At 38.9% G+C, this 19,370-nt stretch overlaps 2 protein-coding genes across 2 annotated transcripts; one reads left to right on the top strand and one right to left on the bottom strand.

Annotated features, from left to right (window-relative positions):
• Nucleotides 1-5,349: 5,349 nt before the first annotated feature.
• On the bottom strand, nt 5,350-8,985 carry lyrm1 (LYR motif containing 1). Its single transcript, XM_030122276.1, has 5 exons — nt 8,897-8,985; nt 6,949-7,139; nt 6,794-6,854; nt 5,989-6,020; nt 5,350-5,889 (listed from the first exon to the last, which is right to left on the bottom strand). The coding sequence occupies exons 2-5, from the start codon at nt 7,105-7,107 to the stop codon at nt 5,776-5,778; spliced, it is 366 nt and encodes a 121-aa protein (XP_029978136.1). The 5' UTR covers nt 7,108-7,139; nt 8,897-8,985; the 3' UTR covers nt 5,350-5,775.
• A 168-nt stretch (nt 8,986-9,153) lies between these two features.
• Nucleotides 9,154-17,692, top strand: dcun1d3 (defective in cullin neddylation 1 domain containing 3). Its single transcript, XM_030122274.1, has 4 exons — nt 9,154-9,749; nt 10,872-10,954; nt 11,653-12,206; nt 15,630-17,692. The coding sequence occupies exons 3-4, from the start codon at nt 11,764-11,766 to the stop codon at nt 16,171-16,173; spliced, it is 987 nt and encodes a 328-aa protein (XP_029978134.1). The 5' UTR covers nt 9,154-9,749; nt 10,872-10,954; nt 11,653-11,763; the 3' UTR covers nt 16,174-17,692.
• The last annotated feature ends 1,678 nt before the right edge of the window (nt 17,693-19,370 follow it).

The following is a 19,370-nucleotide window of genomic DNA, read 5'->3' as shown; positions in this document are numbered from 1 at the left end:
TGACTCCCTACATTTCAACACTAATATACTGGTCCTACCCCTCAGAATTTTACTGCATTAACCCATAAAGACCCAAACATCTGTTGTCGACCAAAAGCATCTTCTGATCTAAACTGTTGATCCACTAATCCTATCAACCCATGTAAATAATTGGTGTAAAATACAGTTTGTCATCTTTTCATGGTCATCAGATATGACCCATTTGGACGTTCAGAGGCTCTGTAGTGAACATGGAAACACCGTCATCTTCTACAACATTGATTCACCAGTAAAACCCATGGAGTTGAATCAATGACAGTGGATGGAGACACTGGGTTTGTGTCTAGTTAATGCTACATTTTACTGAAAAAGTCACTTTTTCTTCAGTTTTTTTCTGTTTTGATACAATAATCTTTGACTTTACTCTGAGCTTTTATGAACATCTCCATGATCAGTCAATTAAATATAGAAAAACAGATGATTTTCACTGGAAAAATACAAAATTCAGAGGATAATATCATCATAAATGGTGATAAATCACTTAGGAAAGGTTAAATAAAGAGAAAAAATAATTTGGAAACTGCCACAAAAGTCACACTGGGTCCTTATGGGTAAAAGGGGAAGTATTGATTCTGTGTATTTACATAATCGTACACTTTCCAAACATCAAGACCAGTGGCGATTTCTCAAAGACTGCGAGGGAAGCTCGGCTTCCCCTAAAATTACGTAAGTTGAATGGTGAAATATGTTCGGTTGTGTTGACATTTCATTGACTACAAATGTGTTAGAACACATTCATCTCACAGACGAGTTCGTTCAGAATCAGCTTTATCACAAATCAACAGACTCGATGTTGTTCACTTCTCATACATTCCCGTTGCGCTGTTTTCTCATTCGATCTCTGCTCAGTGCATTTGCCTGTAGATGCTCAGCGTCCATGCACTTCAATGGGACTGAGTGGAACAGTTTTTTTCATTGCCTCAAAACTGGACAGTAATTGGATAAATGCCACAATGTTGTCCCGCCCCTGGACACTCAGCGTCTCTAGGGGTGAATGGAGCTGTGGGCGGACCTCGGCTGGGCTTGAGGCTGGGCTTCCACGTGCTGATTGGAGGATCAGTCAAAAGGCTGAATCCTGTTTGACTGACAGCTATTTTGAGATCTACTCCTTCACTTGACAGAGTTCAGTTTAATACCGTCGCGCATTCTGCTGTGAAATCGAGAGAGAAACCACTGCGAAATTACTTGTTCATTTCTTGCACTGTAAATAAAACACACTCATTGGACTTCCTTGTTTCAATTTAACATAATTTCAACGTTTTCTTGTTTAGTTGGTGCGATAAGGTCACTGACCATTTTCTTAAAAAGGAACGGAGGGCCGAATTTATCTTTAAATAACTTGACAATTTTTTTTTTTTTTTTTTTTTGATGTAAGCCGACAATGAGCTTCCCTTCTCTGAAAGACGAGCAGCCGCCACTGATCAAGACCAACTTCAGTCAAACTGAATGAAAAATTAAAGCATATGGACCCCTCAGTGTATGCATTGGTGCATATCACACACTATAGAGGTATCAGGATGAAAATGATATGAAAAGCATAACTATGAATCAGAACTGCAGAAAAAATGATGTTAAAACATTTAGAGTCCTGTTGCTGAAGCTGAAAAATGACTTGTACATATTCATTATTTTCAGTGTAGTTTTTTTTTTTTTAATTTGATTTTAAGTGAGAATAATTTTTACATGCTATTAATACGACATGAGGTTTTCAAAGCACAAAAGTATCCAGAGCACTCTTCTGACAAAAAAACTTCAAAGCCTTTATTTGGATGGCTATTTCATGATGAAGTTTTATATTCATGTGCATATTAAAATAGAGCTGGGTCACAGCCCACACACAGTGGCACCAAACAGCCTTCTGCAGCTCCAGCTCTATTTTAATATGCACAAACATAATCTATGTTTTTAAAAATAAAGGTCCTTAAAGTTTTTGTCAGAAGAGTGTCTTGGATTTTTTTCCCCTCATTCTTTTCTTTATCTTTCTTCATTTCACTGGGGTACATTCTGACTATCATATGACTTTTGACATTCTATTGAATCCTTTTATACCAAACATGACTAAACCACTGTGAGCTTATTTTTTAATGCAAAATTTAGTCTCTCAACCAATTTATTCAGTCATTTTTGATTTAGTCATAATACCAATTACGTAGAAATACAAAAATACTGAAAACAAAAGCCAAATTCTAAATGCATGACCCTTTTTTCCCTCTGTGGTTTCAAAACAATGCACAAACCCAAATGAGTCACAAGGATATTTTTATTACTGTTATTTAAGGGAAGTCTGCCTGTGACATGTGATACACAGCTACAGACATGCTGGACAACATTTAAGCATTTTGATTTCAACCATTTTAAGACATGAAGTTCTTTATTTAAAGTAAATGTTGAAGTTAAAAAGACTTTGATACGTTTGTTTGACTGAGTTCGACTTAACCCTTTATAGGACACTCAGAAATAGTCTGGGATTCAAAATTTCAACCAGTGTGTTATTGGAGGACATAAAAAGACTGTATTACTTTTGTGAAATTTTTCTTTTTTTTTTTTATTTTCATGTTGAAAATCAAGGTCAATGAAGCTACCATATTTGGTTCCTTACCCGTAAGTGGCAAAAAAAAAAAAAAAAAAAAAATCCAAGAAGTAAATGTAAAAAAAATACAAGAAAAACAGTATCTTTGGATCTTGTTCATGAATGAGGGTAGGATGGAGCAGGTCGACAGGCGGACTGGGGCAGCATCAGCAGTGATGAGAACGCTAAACCGGTCCGTTGTGGTGAAGAGGCAACTAAGTCGAAAGGTGAAGCTCTTGATTTACTGGTTGATCTACGTTCTGACCCTCACCTATGGTCATGTGCTCTGGGTAATGACTGAAAGAATGAGGCTGTGGGTACGAGCGGCCAAAATGACTTTCCTTCACAGGGCAGGGTGGCCGGGCTCAGCCTTAGAGATAGGGTGAGGAGTTTGGACATCTGGAAGGAACTGGGAGTAGAGCCACTGCTCCTCCATGTCCAGAGGAGCTGGTTGAGGTGGTTTGGACATCAAGTGAAGATGCCTCCTGGACACCTCCCAGGGGAGGTGTTTCAGGCATGTCCATCCAGTAGGAGACCTCGGGGCCGACCCAGGACACGCTGGAGGGATTATATCTCTGGGCTGACCTGGGAACGTCTTGATATCCCCCCAGAAGAGCTGGTGGAAGTGGCTGGGGAGAGGGCTGTCTGGGCTTCTTTACTGAGGCTGCTGCCCCTGAGACCCAGACCCAGATAAAGCAGATAAAGATGAGTATGAGTACAAGACAAACACATGTAAGGTGAAAGGAACATGTATATTAGAACATTAGTACATCACTTTTAGAACTTTAGACCAACATAAGTGCTGATCCAGACCCCTGTCCACATCCACATTATCCCTTTGAACATCATTCCTTCCATTAGTACCATTACTTCATGGTACCTAACAAAGCAGGTACACTCATTGTTCATGCAGAGGTGGACCTTACAGACCCAGTAGACCACACTGGACCTGAGATTGTTGCCTCACTAGTCGCTTTTCCATTGACCCTCAAATTGCGCGAATATAACTTGCGCATAAAAATTTACCAAATGGAAAAAAGACAATTTCGCCAAAACTCTTGTTTTTCGATTCAAAGTTTTTGTGCTGGCAAGAGGTGGTTTTTCAGGTGTAGCGCAATTGGTAAAACTGCAATGGAAAGACCTTTTTCCACAACTAGAATCACATAAATAAACTAGAAAAGCACTCGGAGAGCGCAGACCTCTGCCAAGGAAGATCAGTGCCCCCCCCCCCCAATCACCACCAAAATTTAATCATTTGTTCTTGTGCCAGTATCAACATTTCCTGAAATTTTCATCCAAATCCGTCCATAACTTTTTGAGTTATCTTGCACACGGAAAGACAGACAGACAGACAAACCAACGCCGACAAAAACATAACCTCCTTGGCGGAGGTAAAAAGCAGATGTTGACGGACGTTACAAGCAAAGAAGAAGAGTTTTAAAAGAAACACGGTGTGGTATATGTGGACACACCAGGAAACCAAATCATTTTTTAAATTTAGTATGGGATAGAGGGGTAATATATAATAAAAATGAATATATCTGTAAATCAAGATGATATTTTTGTCTGTCGCCATGTTTATGAAATGACTTCTCGTGTCATCTCACGATAATAAATAAACTTGCGCAGATGTCCAGTGGAAAAGCCACTAATGTCACTGTAACTGTTGCTGTCACTGTCTTGTAATGCATGCAGAAATGACCAAAAATAGTCACTTGTCTGATAAAGAATTGTTTGTAACAGAAACCTTTAAAAAAAATCATTTAAAAACATTAACTTGAGGCAGTGTCTTTGGCTTCTACTGAGGCTTTACATTCATTTACAGTGTTCAGTCATGTTGCAACTCTAACATGAGCCAAATGAGCATCCGTCATGTCAGCTTTCAGACTTGGCAGCGTCTTCAGTAGCTGGATACCGGACAAGCCATTAGTGAAGAAAATCTGTAACGCTGCTGTAAGTCCAACACAAGCAGCACTTCCAAAACACTAAATAATATATGAATAATTTAGCTGTAGACCAAAATGGCTAGAACGTTTTTGTAAAAAAGGTTTTTAATGTTAGTTTTTCCAGGTTAAATAAATGAATCAAATAATGACAGAACTCGTGTATCAGTTTACCTTGAACTTAATTTGCTGTGGCTTCATCAGAGCAAAATGAAAAAGGTCTGTGGTAAATTGTTGATGCTTGTTAATCTGGTGATCATTTTCTTGATTTTAGTCAATAAAATGTTGATCAGTGTTCCACAAATCAAAGGGATTCCAAATATTACCCAGTGTATTAAAATAGATGGGAAAAGAAACCAGAAATATAGAAATATAAAATTTCACAATCAGATAATTTTGCCTTTTTTAAATTAATTTTTTGTTCTTGCTAATTAATTTACTAGTTGAGAATTTTCTCCATGGCTGACCTCTGTCCATTTTCAAGTCCCCTACACTCATCTTTAAGTTTGTATTTTAGTCATTTCCGATATGTCTCCTGTCTGTTCCTGTTTTAATGAAACCACATTCTAAATCCATGCTCTTGGATGACTCTTCGATTGTATTTCTTTTGTCTGTGACATCTACACCACCCAGTCCTTCCTCTTCAATGACTCAGAAATTCATAGGAAGTACACACTTACAGTAGCTGAGAATTTTAGATACCTGAAGTCTGACTGCAAATTGTTTCCCAACTTCCTCTGTGCCGTTACCAACATTTTCAGAATCGATTTCAGACGCCTCAGTTTTCCAAAGTAAAACTGTCTTTGTTTCTGAGCAGTTTAATTATTAATAATTTGTTAAAGACAACAATATGCACACAACTGTAACACAAACTTCTGTGTTTACGATTATATTCCAAATACAAAAGACAGTTTATTACATCTCCAGACTTCACAAAAAGTGATAAATAACTTCAACAAATAATACAACTTGGTCATATAATACAGAACAGCAGGCTGACAGCATTCCTGAGCTGAAACAGAGGCCGACAGATTCAATTACAAATCATGCTCACAAATTATGTTTAAAAATAACAGTGAAAAAATGGATTTTTCCTCAACAACGGGCGTTCTTGCATTAATTAGTGCTTCAAATCAGTCAGCCCATGAGACAAGCTTGTGACTGCACTCTAGTTTCCTGTCCTTGGTAACTTGAACTCTTGGCGATGGCTGAGGATATCGAGCATCAGGTCTCATCATGTGACTGTAAGTAAACTGGCTTGGCCTGCTTTCTCAGCCGCTGCTGTGCTCGCAGCTTTCTGCCTTTCTGTGTTGCCAGTCCCATTGGAGGCAGGTAGGTCTGCACAGATGTTCAAAGAAACACATGACATATTTTTTAAACAATACAGTAACATATGCTGACACAAAAAAGATTGTGTGACATATGGGTTTTACTTACAGCCCTCGGATATGGGTTCCTGTAATGTAGACCTGTGAGGAATATGGACATTGTTTAAATAATGGGACAATCTTCGCAATCACTTTTCTACAGACAGGAGCCCTGGATATGTATAGGACATTAACATCTCAGCATATTCTTTTTCTTTAGTTCTACTTTCAAACTCTCTCTAAAAGTGTCACTGATTTAACTGATTGCCTTTATCATCTAAAACTGGAGCATTCAACAGCCTCCAGTTGAAGAACTGATAAACCAACAGAAAATTAACGGGCAAGCATGCCAAAACCAGGTATAGGACAATAATCTACAATTAGATTGTTGCTTATTCATATGATAGAACTGAAATGTATAATATTATGCTTCCAAACTGGAATTACTGACTTTGACCAAAAATAACTGAAAAAAAAAAAAAAAATTATTTAGCAGATTTTTCACAGTTTGATGGTTCATTCAATATCTTAGTTCATTACTTTGTGGTTCAGTGATCTGGACTTAGTTGACTGATTTATTCACTTAGGTATTGAAGTGACATTGTCTGTCAGCTTAATGTTCATTATTACATTAGCCTTTAAAAATCCACCAGTATGACCTCCACGTTGTAGCTCATAAGTGATTTGTTAATGATTTCTCATCCTAAACTTAACCCACACACATCTCATAACACTTGCATAAATGGTGAAAAGCTGAGTTAGCACTGTTTGACATTTATCAGCCCATCAGGAGGAAAGGGTACATTATGTATTCTGTCTGCATATGGGTAAGATAAATCTTGTGAGGACATCTGTATTCATTTTACTACACTTACCTATTTCTATTCTTGCTTCACATTCTTCTATGCAACTCTTTATCGATCCCTCATCTGACAGCTACAAGAAGCACAGGAGAAATGATTAGTCATTGAGGCTGCTGCAAAACTGAACCCATTTCTTCCTGTATGAGCAGAGTGTCATTTCCACACACCTGCTGGTTCTGTCTAAACAGAGAGCGGGCCTCCTGAAGTATGTACTTTCTCTCAGTTTCTGTGTCACTTGTAACTCCACTCTGTGCTTGCCAAGTTCGGGCGATGCGAAACACGCGCATATACAATGACAACACTGTCTTGCGAGTGGAGGCCGTCATCTGGGCGTGGAATGAACACAGCCAGGCGGTTCCTTGGAAAAAGGGATATTTCATAATGAAAGGAATAACAATGATGCAGTTTTTCCCTGAATGCTCAGTGTCACTATCATGCCTATTGACTTTTTTGATCCTGTATTTAAACACACACAAGGCTAGTGTGATACTAATCTGTTTATTTATTTATTTGACAGGGACAATGCAGTCAAACATAGTTACAGGCTTGCAGCTGATGTGATGCATATAGAGTTTATAGCTAGTGCTAATTTTCAACTCCCTGGTTGGGCTTTTCTACAGCACTACAGTACATCACATGACCAGTAACTAGAAACTATCATGCTATATATTCTAGATGTAAACATCTTGTACGGCCTAATCTTTTTTCTTTCTATTTTAAAAATGTAAACTTGTCATTACTGAATTATTAACTGGGTTAGTATAGTTGACAATCTAATAAAAAACATTTTGTTAATTGAAATAAAAATACCTACAAAAATTACGGTACATTCAATTGCAGGTAAATTCAGCTTTATCATTTTGCTTAATGTTAATAGTACTCGGTGAACAAAAATAAATTGGCATTGTTCAATAGCAAACCTTTCATAAACAGATTTTTTTCCATACCATTTCAATGTTACAAATGTATTTTTTAACTCCTAAAACACATATTAACTACAATTACCATAAAATCACATATCAGATTGAAACATGAAAATAGAAATAAAAACCAATGTTACTGAAAATGTCTAAATCCTGCTTCATATATAGTACTGGGCAAAAGTCTAAGAGCCACCTTTAGCTTTGTTATTTTGCAGGGTTGAAATGAGCATACATATTTATTTCTTATTCTCTTTTCCTCGGATACAAGAAAATACAGGAAATATGTGCATAGCTTTAAAAGACACACAAAAAACTGAACTAAATGGGTTCTAAAGGTGTGACCCCTGACCCCATGACAAGAAGCAGCACAACGAGTTAGACATGTGTAGAATGAAACCCGGTATAAAACATCAGAAAGTTAATGCAATAAATCTCATATTGTCTGAACAAAAGGATTAAAGACATGTTAAGTGCAAAGACAGATCACACTAAACACTACCTCTTTGGTTTACAGAGGCTTTTTTCTGCTGAGACCTTTGTTTTTACTGCTGTGCATACTTTCCATGTATCCAGATTGTATCTTAATACAGAGACTGAGAAATGCATGTGTGGTCATTAGAACTTTGCTAAACCAACAAACCTAATGTTGATCTAGGACTTTTCCACAATACTGAAACCTACATTGTGTGGACCTTAAAAAAGACTGAAACAAATCTAGTCTCCATTATTTGTCTGCTATTGTATTGTTTTGTATGTTTTTGTCATACTGTAAACACTATTTTAGATTAAAACATGTTTTTAATAGGCCTGGGGTGTTCCTCTAATTCAACACTAGATGTCACTAATAGCAACATATATATTTAATACCAATTACATGACAGGCTTAAAGATATTAAAATACATTATGTTAGAGTGTACACTTGTAGGGTGGAAGATTTTAGAATGATACTGTTTAGATGTGTAGACTAGCGGATGTACTAAATGTTACAGAAAACATATAACATGGTATTATTTTTAGCAAAACTTGTGAAAATGAAGCTAGCTACCCTTAGCATTTTCCTCAAAGCTCAAACTGCCTCTGCTGTCAGTAACCGCGATTAAATTACTAGCTACATGCGTGTCACTAGCATATATTAGTTGCATTGCCATTATTGTTAATATTTTATTTAATACATCACGAAACATGACCTACCGACTGTGTGTCTAAAGAAGACTTAAGTAACTTGCTAGTGCAGCATGAGATGAAAACATTTGTCGCCTTCTGATGACGTTCTCTATGACCTAAACGGAAAGGTCGCAAAGAAGAAGATATGAAAACACACAAAAATATAAACCAATATTTGTACCTTGAATCATTCATGAAGTCAAATATATCGTACCTATATTAGCATGCTAGTTACATTTATTCCCACCACAATTTATTAACCCAGTTTAAGCTGTATAAGACGAATTATTAGTCCTTGTATTCACATTTCCTAGTATTAAAAATTGTTCACGGCTCTGTTAAAATGTCATTCTCAAAACACGTGCTTCAGCGATTGGATTTCTACTTATTCATCCATCTGTGTGAAATGTAATAATTACACGAACATGACTTTGTTAAAACTGAGCATTAATCTTATCGTTGCTATCGCTGAGATGAAGATCAGCTGTTGGTCGCTTGTAGGCAGGGAGGAAGTGATGCAGGAAAATGCCCATAATGTAGCTACACTCAATGACTAAAAGGGGGAAGCACAAAGAAATTGGCTGCTTTAGTCCGAGGTGGTCTTTTAACTCACTTCGACGAGCGAAGAGAAACCAAAATGGATATAGAAGCACACAATGGCCGCTAGGTTTTTTACTTATTTTTTCCAACTGGAGTATAATTTGATATTGATAAGGAAGTTTTCTGCCTGCTAGTTGGCTAGCAATCTGAGTTAACGCGACGAGTTTCCCTCAGTTCGTCTCTGGTCGCAGACGCTACCTTGTTCAACTTATTAATTAATTTGTGTGGCATTGCTGTAGTGATGTACATTATACTCCACATGGCAGAAATTTCCAAAAAGGTAAGTTTCTGTCTATTACAATTACGGTGCTTCTCTGTGTCTTTATTCGGAAGACCTAGCTTAGCCTATAGCTAACTTTTAGTTAACCGAGCTTATGCTAGCTAGCTATGGCGACGTCGTCAGGGCCAGGCAGATTGGATGTAAATGGCCCGGTGACGGCGATATCTTGTGAATGGATAACAGCTTCATAATAAGTAACAACTAAATTAATTGTGGACGGTCAAAATTGCCGTCTGTGGGTAGTGATCTAAGCACTGTTTACATCATATTTAAGATTGTTGAGCATGAGCTGTTAAACTCACTTCATGTTGTTTGTGCTCGCCATTTTTCAATAAGGATAACTTGGTAAAATAACATTAATCTTGTGTAAATATAGGTAACAATCTAACCGAGTTGAACATGTTCATCAGTAGCTGTCTCACCTCACCTATGATATGTTTACGTCCCAACGCAACTTAGTCACCCCCAACATTACTAAAACTTAGTTAATGTATAAGTAACATAACGGCTACGTTGTTCAGTGTTTGGCCTAGCATACAGTATGTTTAAGATAATTAACGCTGTAGAGCAAAATAAATGAAGGCTATATCTTGTCTTTCACATGTCCATCAAATGTTTGGTGATCTGAGCAGAATTGACCCGAAGGAGATGTGTCTGTACATGCCCATAGCAACAATCAGCACAGATGTGGTACATATTGAATTTATCAGGGTGAGACCAAAGAAAGGTGGTTACTCAATATCAGTGAACACGAGGAGAAGTAGAAGTTTCTTTTGTCTATTAAAGGTGTGAATTTTGCAACAGGATGCATGAGTTATTTCATTAGGGAGAAATTCGACTGCTCTGTTCCTTACTGGACTCCTAACCTTAGAGTTCACAAACCACTATAGAGCTGTAAAAGCAAAGTAACAATCCTGGGTGCACACCATATGTTCAGGGCACACACTGTAAGGCATGTTTTTGTATACATCAACTAATAATCAAGTATTCTAGAACAAGACAAACTGTTTTGTTGTGCTCGTATTACAAATTAACAGACTGCTGACAAAAATAGCCCTGCAGGATTGGGAATGAAAAGCTATCACTTTCTGCTTATGATGACAAGATAATGTGTCTTTTCAGCATTGCGGATGTCAAGGTCACAACGATGGAGCAGAATAGAAAGACACTTTGATCTGTGGCCACTGCTATCTGAGGGACTGTCTGTAAGTAACCCGACTGGTTTAGTTGTTACTAAGCACTACATCAGCTCGTATGTCGTGTTTCTGAAGATATAATAATGTAATTATTAGTTGCAATATTCATGCACGAAAGGGGATTATTGTTGGAGGCTGGAACAGTAGAAAAGGTTCATTTCTGCATGTCAGAAGCATAGCGTACATGAAATTTGATCAGGTATGCAAACACTCATAAGCACTTTTAAAGGAGATAAGCTTTTCCTCAGGAGAGCTACATATTACACCCACAGTCAAGCTAGTAAACTTCCCCAAGTTAAATGAAATGGCAGCCTCAGTCAATGTCTTTCACTGTAGTCGTTCCTTAAGTAGTCTATGAATTGTTGAACCTTTTTGATGATACAAAGGTAAACCTAAAAAAGAAGTTTACCTAAAGAAGTTTATGTAGTGGTTCTGTGAAACCAATTCTTTGTCTTCCGGTTTCTGGGGTCACTTGGTTACTTGTCACTTTTTGTTGTGGTTTCTTTGGTAATCTACACTGTAAATATCATACGCTATGTATACATCTTTGGTTCTTTGTACATCAGCAGGACTGTACAATGCACAACTGCATAATTGCAGCTGAATTTGTCACATAGAACTTGGATCTTCACTGTTTTATTATGATCAGCACCAATTCAGTTTGGAGTTACATTGAATGAACATTTAAATATTCTTCTGCACCTCAGGCCTGAGGGTATGTTGAGACGTCTCGCCAGGCCAGAGCAGAGGCGTCTAGGAGGCTCGGACGGGGACTGAAGGTGAGGGGGAAAGAGAGACGAGGGATCAGGGAGGAAGACATGGGCCAGTGTGTCACCAAGTGTAAGAACCCGACGTCCTCGCTCGGCAGCAAGAGTGGAGACAAGGAAAGTGGTTCCAAGTCCCACAAGAAAGGTGGCAGCACAGGAAACATGGGGGGCCACAAAGAAGAGCCCAGTGCCCCGTGTAGCAAAGGCAACAGCGAGTTGTCGAATGGAACCAAGGCGATGGAAGTCACAGTGGAAACTCCTGTCATTCCTGCAATGATGGGAGAGCCACGCAAAGAGGAGTGTCTGGATGGAGATGGGCTTTCAATGCTGCGCATTGAGGAGCTTTTCTGCTGCTACAAAGATGAACAGGAAGATGCCATCCTGGAGGAGGGCATGGAGAAGTTTTGCAATGACCTGTGTGTGGACCCAGCAGAGTTTCGTGTGCTTGTTCTGGCCTGGAAGTTTCAAGCAGCCACAATGTGCAAGTTTACAAGGTAAGAGGTTTGAGAAATGGGATGTGTTTCCACTGGTATTTGTACATCAGGATTAACCAGCATAACTACTGCACACTAATACACTTTAATTGAAAATGTGCATTATGCTATGGGTCCAGATATCTTAAATACAATGTGAACATGTACGTATTTTCCAAAATATACAAGTAGTGTTTACCTCACTGATCCTGGTGCTGATGTCAAAAAATGTTATTTACTATACACACAAATCTGTACAGTAATTAAACATAAGATACGGTGTTAAGATCAAAGTCACGTGAAGTACTACACTGACAATATGTACTTTATTTATTGACATGTTATTTATGTGATGTGTATATATGTTTGACTGTAACCGTGTCTAAAACTTGTTAACTGCTGGTCCCAGCCAGGACGCTCTTGAGATTTTTAATCTCAACAATTTTATTCTGGTCAAATAAGAAACATCAGGTTCACAATATATTAGTGCAAAGGTTCCAGAATGTTTTCAGGTCAAGACCTAAACAGAAAATTGATGTTTTCTCAGCACTTAGATGTAGTAAAATGCGTCATAAATTCTCGAAAATCTACTAGTTTATGAACACCTCCACCATCAAAACAGTTATGAATAAATACACTTTTCTGCTGTTTAATCCATGTTGTGAACTAAGTGCATTAGCCTGTGAGACAATTGAGACTAGCAAGATAATGCCAGCAATTGCTTCTGACACTGTCAAGTAATGTTAGCTGACAGATACATGGAACAAACAATTCAGTGCTAATGTACACACACGACTGACTTAGTTTTCAGCTTTCCAAACACTGTTGTTTGAAATTCTCCTCTTAGCATGTGAGGGATTCTTCAGACTAGGCGTCATAACTAAAAAAAATGCCTCAGTTAGAGATTTGGAGTGTAGTTTGTTCATTTTTTATGCTTTCATCTCTGAGTGCCTTCCCACAGTAAACACACTGAGGGCTCTCCTCCCTTACATTCGGAATGACTTTGGTGAACGTTTATAAACTCTTCCTGGTATTTTTATTTCATCATCATGTGCATGATTGAAAGTGAATCACAGAAGTCCTCATCTATGTTAGCCAGAAAGCACAATCACATTCTCAGTTTTGACTAAATCAAAGAGTTTTTATAAATGCTAAGCTTAGAGGGCTGTAAAATTGACCAGTAATTTAAGTGTACCCTACAATTATATGACGCACAGTTACCCACTAACCAACACATTATCCCCTCACCAAACAGAGCATTAAGCCAATGTGACATCTGTGTTCACTGATAATAACATGATTTACATTATTCACTGTCCGACATCAAACCTGTAGTTGTCAATAGCTCGACTAAACTAAACACAACTACACACAAATACACAGTGGTCCACAATCAGGTAGGGGGCACACAGGAAATGGACGTGGCTCTGCCCTCCCACTCTGCAGTTAGTGTCTCAGATGAATAGAGCTGCCTGCTGGCTCGGTCACTTGTCACTGCTCCCTCTCTGATTTTTAACTCAGCACTTTTCCATCCAGAGGCTTTGGACAATACCACTCTCTGGTTAGGAACATGTTTCATTGTCACCTGATGCTTACTGAAGCTGTTTATATTACATTAGGCTGTGAAAAGCCATCAGGGGTCAGACACCAACATATATCTGCCTGTGTAGAAGGAACACAAAAGTGTTACTTTTTGCAAAAGGAAGTAACATTTGACAGTTGTTTTTTTTAGATTGTGTAGATAAAATCACATATTTGCATCAGATGACTTGTAACAACTTCAACAATTTCATTTTATGTTTGATCGAATAGTGCTGGTAGGTTGTTGGACTATTTGTCTGGACACTTGTTTGGTGAATAGGGAGAAAAAACATGTTTTGATTCTCTGAAAGCATATCAAGATTAAGTTTTATAGTGGTAGTGAATCTGGAGGCAGGTGTATTTTCCTGGTCATGGAAACTCAAGACTCACATATACTATTCAGTGTCTTGCTGATCTGCTCACAAAAATGGGCTTTTCTGTCTCTGTTGTGATCATTCCTAACCTCTGGGTTGATGAAAATAGCCACAACAAGCTTCTGTGACGTGTCCTGCACAATCTAATCGGCTGCCTGAAAATGAGCCTCAGTGACGCCACTAGCATCTTTCCTAAGCACTTGATGCTGCTTGAAAAACATGCCTGGTCCTATAAACGAGGCTTTATTGTAGCTCTTGGTAAAACACTCAGGGGCAATGAAAACGCAACACCAGTTTGGATTCAAATATTTTTGTGACTCAAATTTATTTTCTTATTTTAACAATTCCAATGTTGGGTGGGTTGACTTTGATGAATTAAATGTGTTAATGGGCTGATTTGGACAATAATAACCAGATGCATTAAACGTAATGAGCACAAGTTGAAAATGAAAAATCACAACAAGAATGAACGGAACACACATTTAAAAATGAACAGTCAGTATCGGGTGTGACCCCCACGAACAGCCACACAGGCAGTACAACGTCTCCTCATGGAGCTAACTAAGTGTCTTAGGTTGTCTAGGGGAATATGGCAGTCCTGATGAGGAGTTGTCACTCTTTGGTGTCCTGGACGTGGTCGGTCATTTACACAACCTGTTTCATGGTGCCGCTGTATCAGTCTGGTGATGCTGGACGTACTACACCCAAACCTTTGAGCCACTTGCCGGGCACTGACTCCCGCCTCTGCATACCCAGGGCCCTGCTCCATTGTTCAGTCAACAGACGTGGCATGATGACACTTAAAAATGTTTTTTGTGTGGCTTTTATCATGCCTTTATATAGGGAAGACAGCCACTCCTTCATTTCAAACACTGTACTTGCACAACTCCTAGTCCCATATGTTGTACTCAATATGGATTGATGAGAGTACAACTCACACTGTTCAGTTACATGATGATCATGTGTAACAAGGGACACATTGTGACCCCAATGGTCACTTAAGAACTCAAATTGGACTACTCGTGAGCAAAAATAAACCAAAACTTAGAGTGTTGTGTTTTCATTGCCTTTGAGTGTAGTCATTCTACTAAGATGCTAATTATTTGGCTTTTGTTGAAAAATATGGTCCTCCAGACCTGGACTACATGAAAATCTGAAATATGCAACACTGTGTAACACTGACATGATGATGACTCTATAAATAAAAATATCATAATTAAACATCAATTAATCTGAGGGTTGCTGATAGCTAGTGGGGATATCATCTGATTGGTCAAATGAGGTGAATGCATAATCTCTCTGATACATCAAGTGTTCAAACAGTGAATGTGCATGCATCATGTATTGTGTGTTATCTATGGCTATGAGGTCGTCTTATCCACATGTTATATATTATAACGACAGTGACACTGATGTAATTTGTAATCCCAACCTGAATCATGATTACAGTGGCTAATTGATGATTCCTTCTTGTGTTTTTTGTCACCAGGAAGGAGTTTGTTGAGGGATGTAAGGCCATTCAAGCCGACAGCCTGGAGGGCATCTGCTCGCGTTTCCCCTGCATGCTTCTGGAGGCCCAGGGCGAGGAGAACTTCAAGGACTTGTACCGTTTCACCTTCCAGTTCGGCTTGGACGCTGAAGAAGGCCAACGCTCGCTGCAGCGGGACATCGCCATCGCCTTGTGGCGCCTTGTTTTCACACAGGACATGCCTGCAATCCTGGAGCGCTGGCTGGACTTCCTGGCGGAGAACCCCTCAGGTATCCGGGGTATCTCAAGGGACACGTGGAACATGTTCCTCAACTTCACCCAGGCGATCGGGCCAGACCTGAGCAACTACAGCGAGGACGAGGCCTGGCCCAGCCTCTTCGACACGTTCGTCGAGTGGGAGCTGGAGCGCAGGAAAAAAGAGGAGGAACAGGCACTGATGGCGAAAGAGGAAGAGGGGAGGTGTACGGAGACGGAGTGTTCTCCCACCACAGACAGACTGGAAACAGAGGGAAGCCGCGGCTCACAGACGTGGGGGGGCCACTGACCAGGAAACAAGAAATATTTGTGAGGGAAGGATATGACCTATAAGTGAACTGTACATCTGTGAATCATTGGATGAATATTAGTATTACCATTTCAGCTGTTCATTTCTCTCTCCTTTTCTGTTGGGGTGGGATTCGGTTTATGCTTTGCAACCTTATTTTTTGGTTTTTGAAAGGGCTCTCAGAACTGTTATGTTTTAAGCACTTCTATTTAAGTTATTGTTTAATTTTTTTTCTCCTCTCATGTGTGTTTTAGTAAGTGGACATGTGGTCCATTTTAACCTATACCTACCAACCATAACCCAGCAGAGTTAGCTCAGTTAAGGCTTGGTTTCAAAACAGGCAACAGAAAGCCATAACCTTTTCCAGTCGATATTAAATAGACGGTTCATTTTGACGTAACACTGCTGATATGTTTTGTACAAGGTAATAGTTAATAATATAGAAGAAGGGAAATTTGGACATGTCTACAAATAATGTCTTACTTTGAAAACATGAGATTTACCCTGAGGGTCGGGGTCTCTGAAATCATCCTGATTGGACTAATTTAGTTAGAATTTTAATGCTTTTATCTTGCAGTGCTGTGAGGATGAATTGGTTGCACTTGTGTTGCCTTCACAACTGTTGGCCTCCAATTACATGGCAAACAGTAATGTATTAAATTTTCGTCATAAGGGCATTTTATCTCTGGAAATGATACAAATGACAATAATGTTTGAATCCTTTATTCATCCAGTTTAATAACTTGGTTTCCACATAACATACCCCCCCTCCATCTCCCCTTCTGTGTTGAGTGTTTTTAAGTGCTACTAGTGCAGTGAGCGGTTTAGCTTGTTTAGGCAGCCGGCTCTGCTCTCTTTTGACCTTGAACATCTACTATTTTGATATCCACCTCTTTTCAAGAAGCGGTTAAGTGTAAACAACACAATGATACTGGCTCTTCTCAAAGCCTCATAGATCTCATTTAGGGGGTAATTGCACCGTATCTGCTAGGTCGTGGTCATTTCTGGACAGAAGATGCCTAAACCTGCGTTACATTCAGGACAGTTACACTGGGCGTCACACAAAGCTTACATTGTTTACCTTCAGGAGGTTGAAAGTCTACTTCACATCCTTGAACTGCTCTACAAAACTTGTGTGTGCGCACCTCACAAAGTACTGTTGGCTGCTGCTGGTAATGGTTGTAATGGATTGCACAAAAAAAACCCAATGGCATGCTAAGTCGCTATACTTGCAACGCTTTGCAGAAAGATTGATGTCAACCACATAATTTCCATTTCAAACCTTTCCAGATTGTAGATTGATTATAAGTATAGCTTAGGGTGTTTTGGGATGAGCGAGTGAGTGTTAACTAGACATACTGGCTGATGGTGAGTCTGTGATATGGGTCCAGTGTGGTAGAGGGTAACCTGATATGTTTGGTTTACATCTACAATGGTTTTATTTCTGACCCCTTTGTCCTTTTTATATAAAATGTATTGATTTATAATAAATAAAAACAGTGTTGAATTTTTGACTCTTGGGCATGAAAATCTGTGTATTTTTAATTCAAAGACATCTCTGTATAAATTAATGGTATGTGATTTGCCAGCAGATTTCTAAACTGGTGGGTTCTGGGTAAAAAATTGGTTGTGAACTCATTCCAAGTGGATCATGAAGTGTGATTTATAACAAAATATAGCTTTTTAATTGCTTTTTGTTAGCTGATGTTAGGTTTTTAATACGACAGACTTTGCCAACTTTCCTGACATTTGACTGAGGGATGCAGGTGAAGTTGACTTAATCATTTACAGATTATGTATGGACGACAATGTGTAAAACCCTTAAGGCAGAACAGAATTGTCAAGCATCATTTTGGAAGGTTTTGTTACTTGTAATTTTCATTGTTTATTACTTTTGGAGTAATCTGTTCTGACTGCAGTGATGAAAGTATTTGTGTATTTTTTGGGGGGAAAAAAACTCACAGTGAGCCTTTTTAAGAGAGAGAAAAAAAAAGATATTAAAAGTGAGGACCATGAGAAAATATGGGTCTAAAGGTGAGACCAGCTGAGGACCATTGGTTTATGGTTCTGTGATGCTGAATGGCTGTGGTCGAAGTGGCATCTTTAGTAAAAGTACTATTAACACACTGAAAATGCAACTAAAATATAAGTCATTTTTGGATTCATTTAACCACTACATTAATATGTATGTTGCATTTTAACACTGAGCTAATATTAACTTCTCAATATGGCATCATAATTCAGTTTGAGTTTATCATGATCATGGATACTTTTTCAGTAATTTTTGGAAGCACTCAGCTAAATTTGAACTTCTACTTCGTGTAGAAAGTAGTTTCAAAAATCAGATTGTAACGGTCTCTAATATATTATTCTCCTTTCTCCTTTGAGACTCCTACCTTTTCATGACCTCCTTGTTTCCAGCAAATCCAAAAAACTTTATAATGAGTTTATTTAGATTATAGACCCACATAACAGTTCACATTAAAAATAAACACATTTGGACATGTGTGGTAGAAAGAAGTGTCATCTGAAAAGTGACTAAATGTAATGTAGGGAATGCAGTCAACCTCTGAGATGTGTATAAACAGAAGGATAAAGGAGCAGAAAACTGAAGTAATTGAGTATTCTACACACATCTCCAAGAACAGTACTTGAGTAAAAGTACTAGTTCCATTCCAGTTGCTGAGTGGTGTTGAGCACATCCTTCAGTGGCTTTGCGGTCCAGGGTCTACAGCAGGGGTGCCCAATCCTGGTCCTTGAGAGCTACTATCCTGCATGTTTTAGATGTTTCCTTCTTCCAACACACCTGACGGTCTTTATCAGGCTTCTGCAGAGCTTGAGGATAGGCTTATCATATGAATCAGGTGTGTTGCAAGAGGGATACATCTAAAACATGCAGGATAGTAGATCTCAAGGACCAGGATTGGGCACCCCTGGTCTACAGAGTCCCGTGGATGCTGGGGTGCCTGCAGGGAGCTGACCGGCTGGGGGCGTGTCTGAATCTGAGTGGGCACTCCCTATTGGTGGACACCCATGCTGGCTACCAACCAACACAACACACTGGCCTCATGAGAAAACAGCGAAAAAACAGTCGAAGTATTTCATTATACAGACCTTGAGAATTTGTAAGACTTGACGGTGGTATGAGGGGGAAAGCCAGTTTTGTGCATGTTTAATCGTTAACTAGCTACATGCTA

The sequence above is a fragment of the Sphaeramia orbicularis genome, chromosome 19 (genome assembly GCF_902148855.1).
Source record: "Sphaeramia orbicularis chromosome 19, fSphaOr1.1, whole genome shotgun sequence".
NCBI classification, from domain to species: Eukaryota; Metazoa; Chordata; class Actinopteri; order Kurtiformes; family Apogonidae; genus Sphaeramia; species Sphaeramia orbicularis.
Note: the sequence above shows the minus strand (reverse complement) of the source record. Positions and strands in the feature narration are given on the sequence as shown.

Bases quoted from the DNA above. Each gene is read 5' to 3' on its own strand.
- lyrm1 (XM_030122276.1), bottom strand. From the start codon at position 7,107: ATGACGGCCTCCACTCGCAAGACAGTGTTGTCATTGTATATGCGCGTG. The intron at 6,021-6,793 runs GTAAGTGTAGTA...TATTCCTCACAG, and splicing joins TGAAGCAAGAATAGAAATAG to GTCTACATTACAGGAACCCA. The intron at 5,890-5,988 runs GTAAGTAAAACC...ACATCTGTGCAG, and splicing joins GGAACCCATATCCGAGGGCT to ACCTACCTGCCTCCAATGGG.
- dcun1d3 (XM_030122274.1), top strand. From the start codon at position 11,764: ATGGGCCAGTGTGTCACCAAGTGTAAGAACCCGACGTCCTCGCTCGGC. The intron at 12,207-15,629 runs GTAAGAGGTTTG...TTTTGTCACCAG, and splicing joins ACAATGTGCAAGTTTACAAG to GAAGGAGTTTGTTGAGGGAT.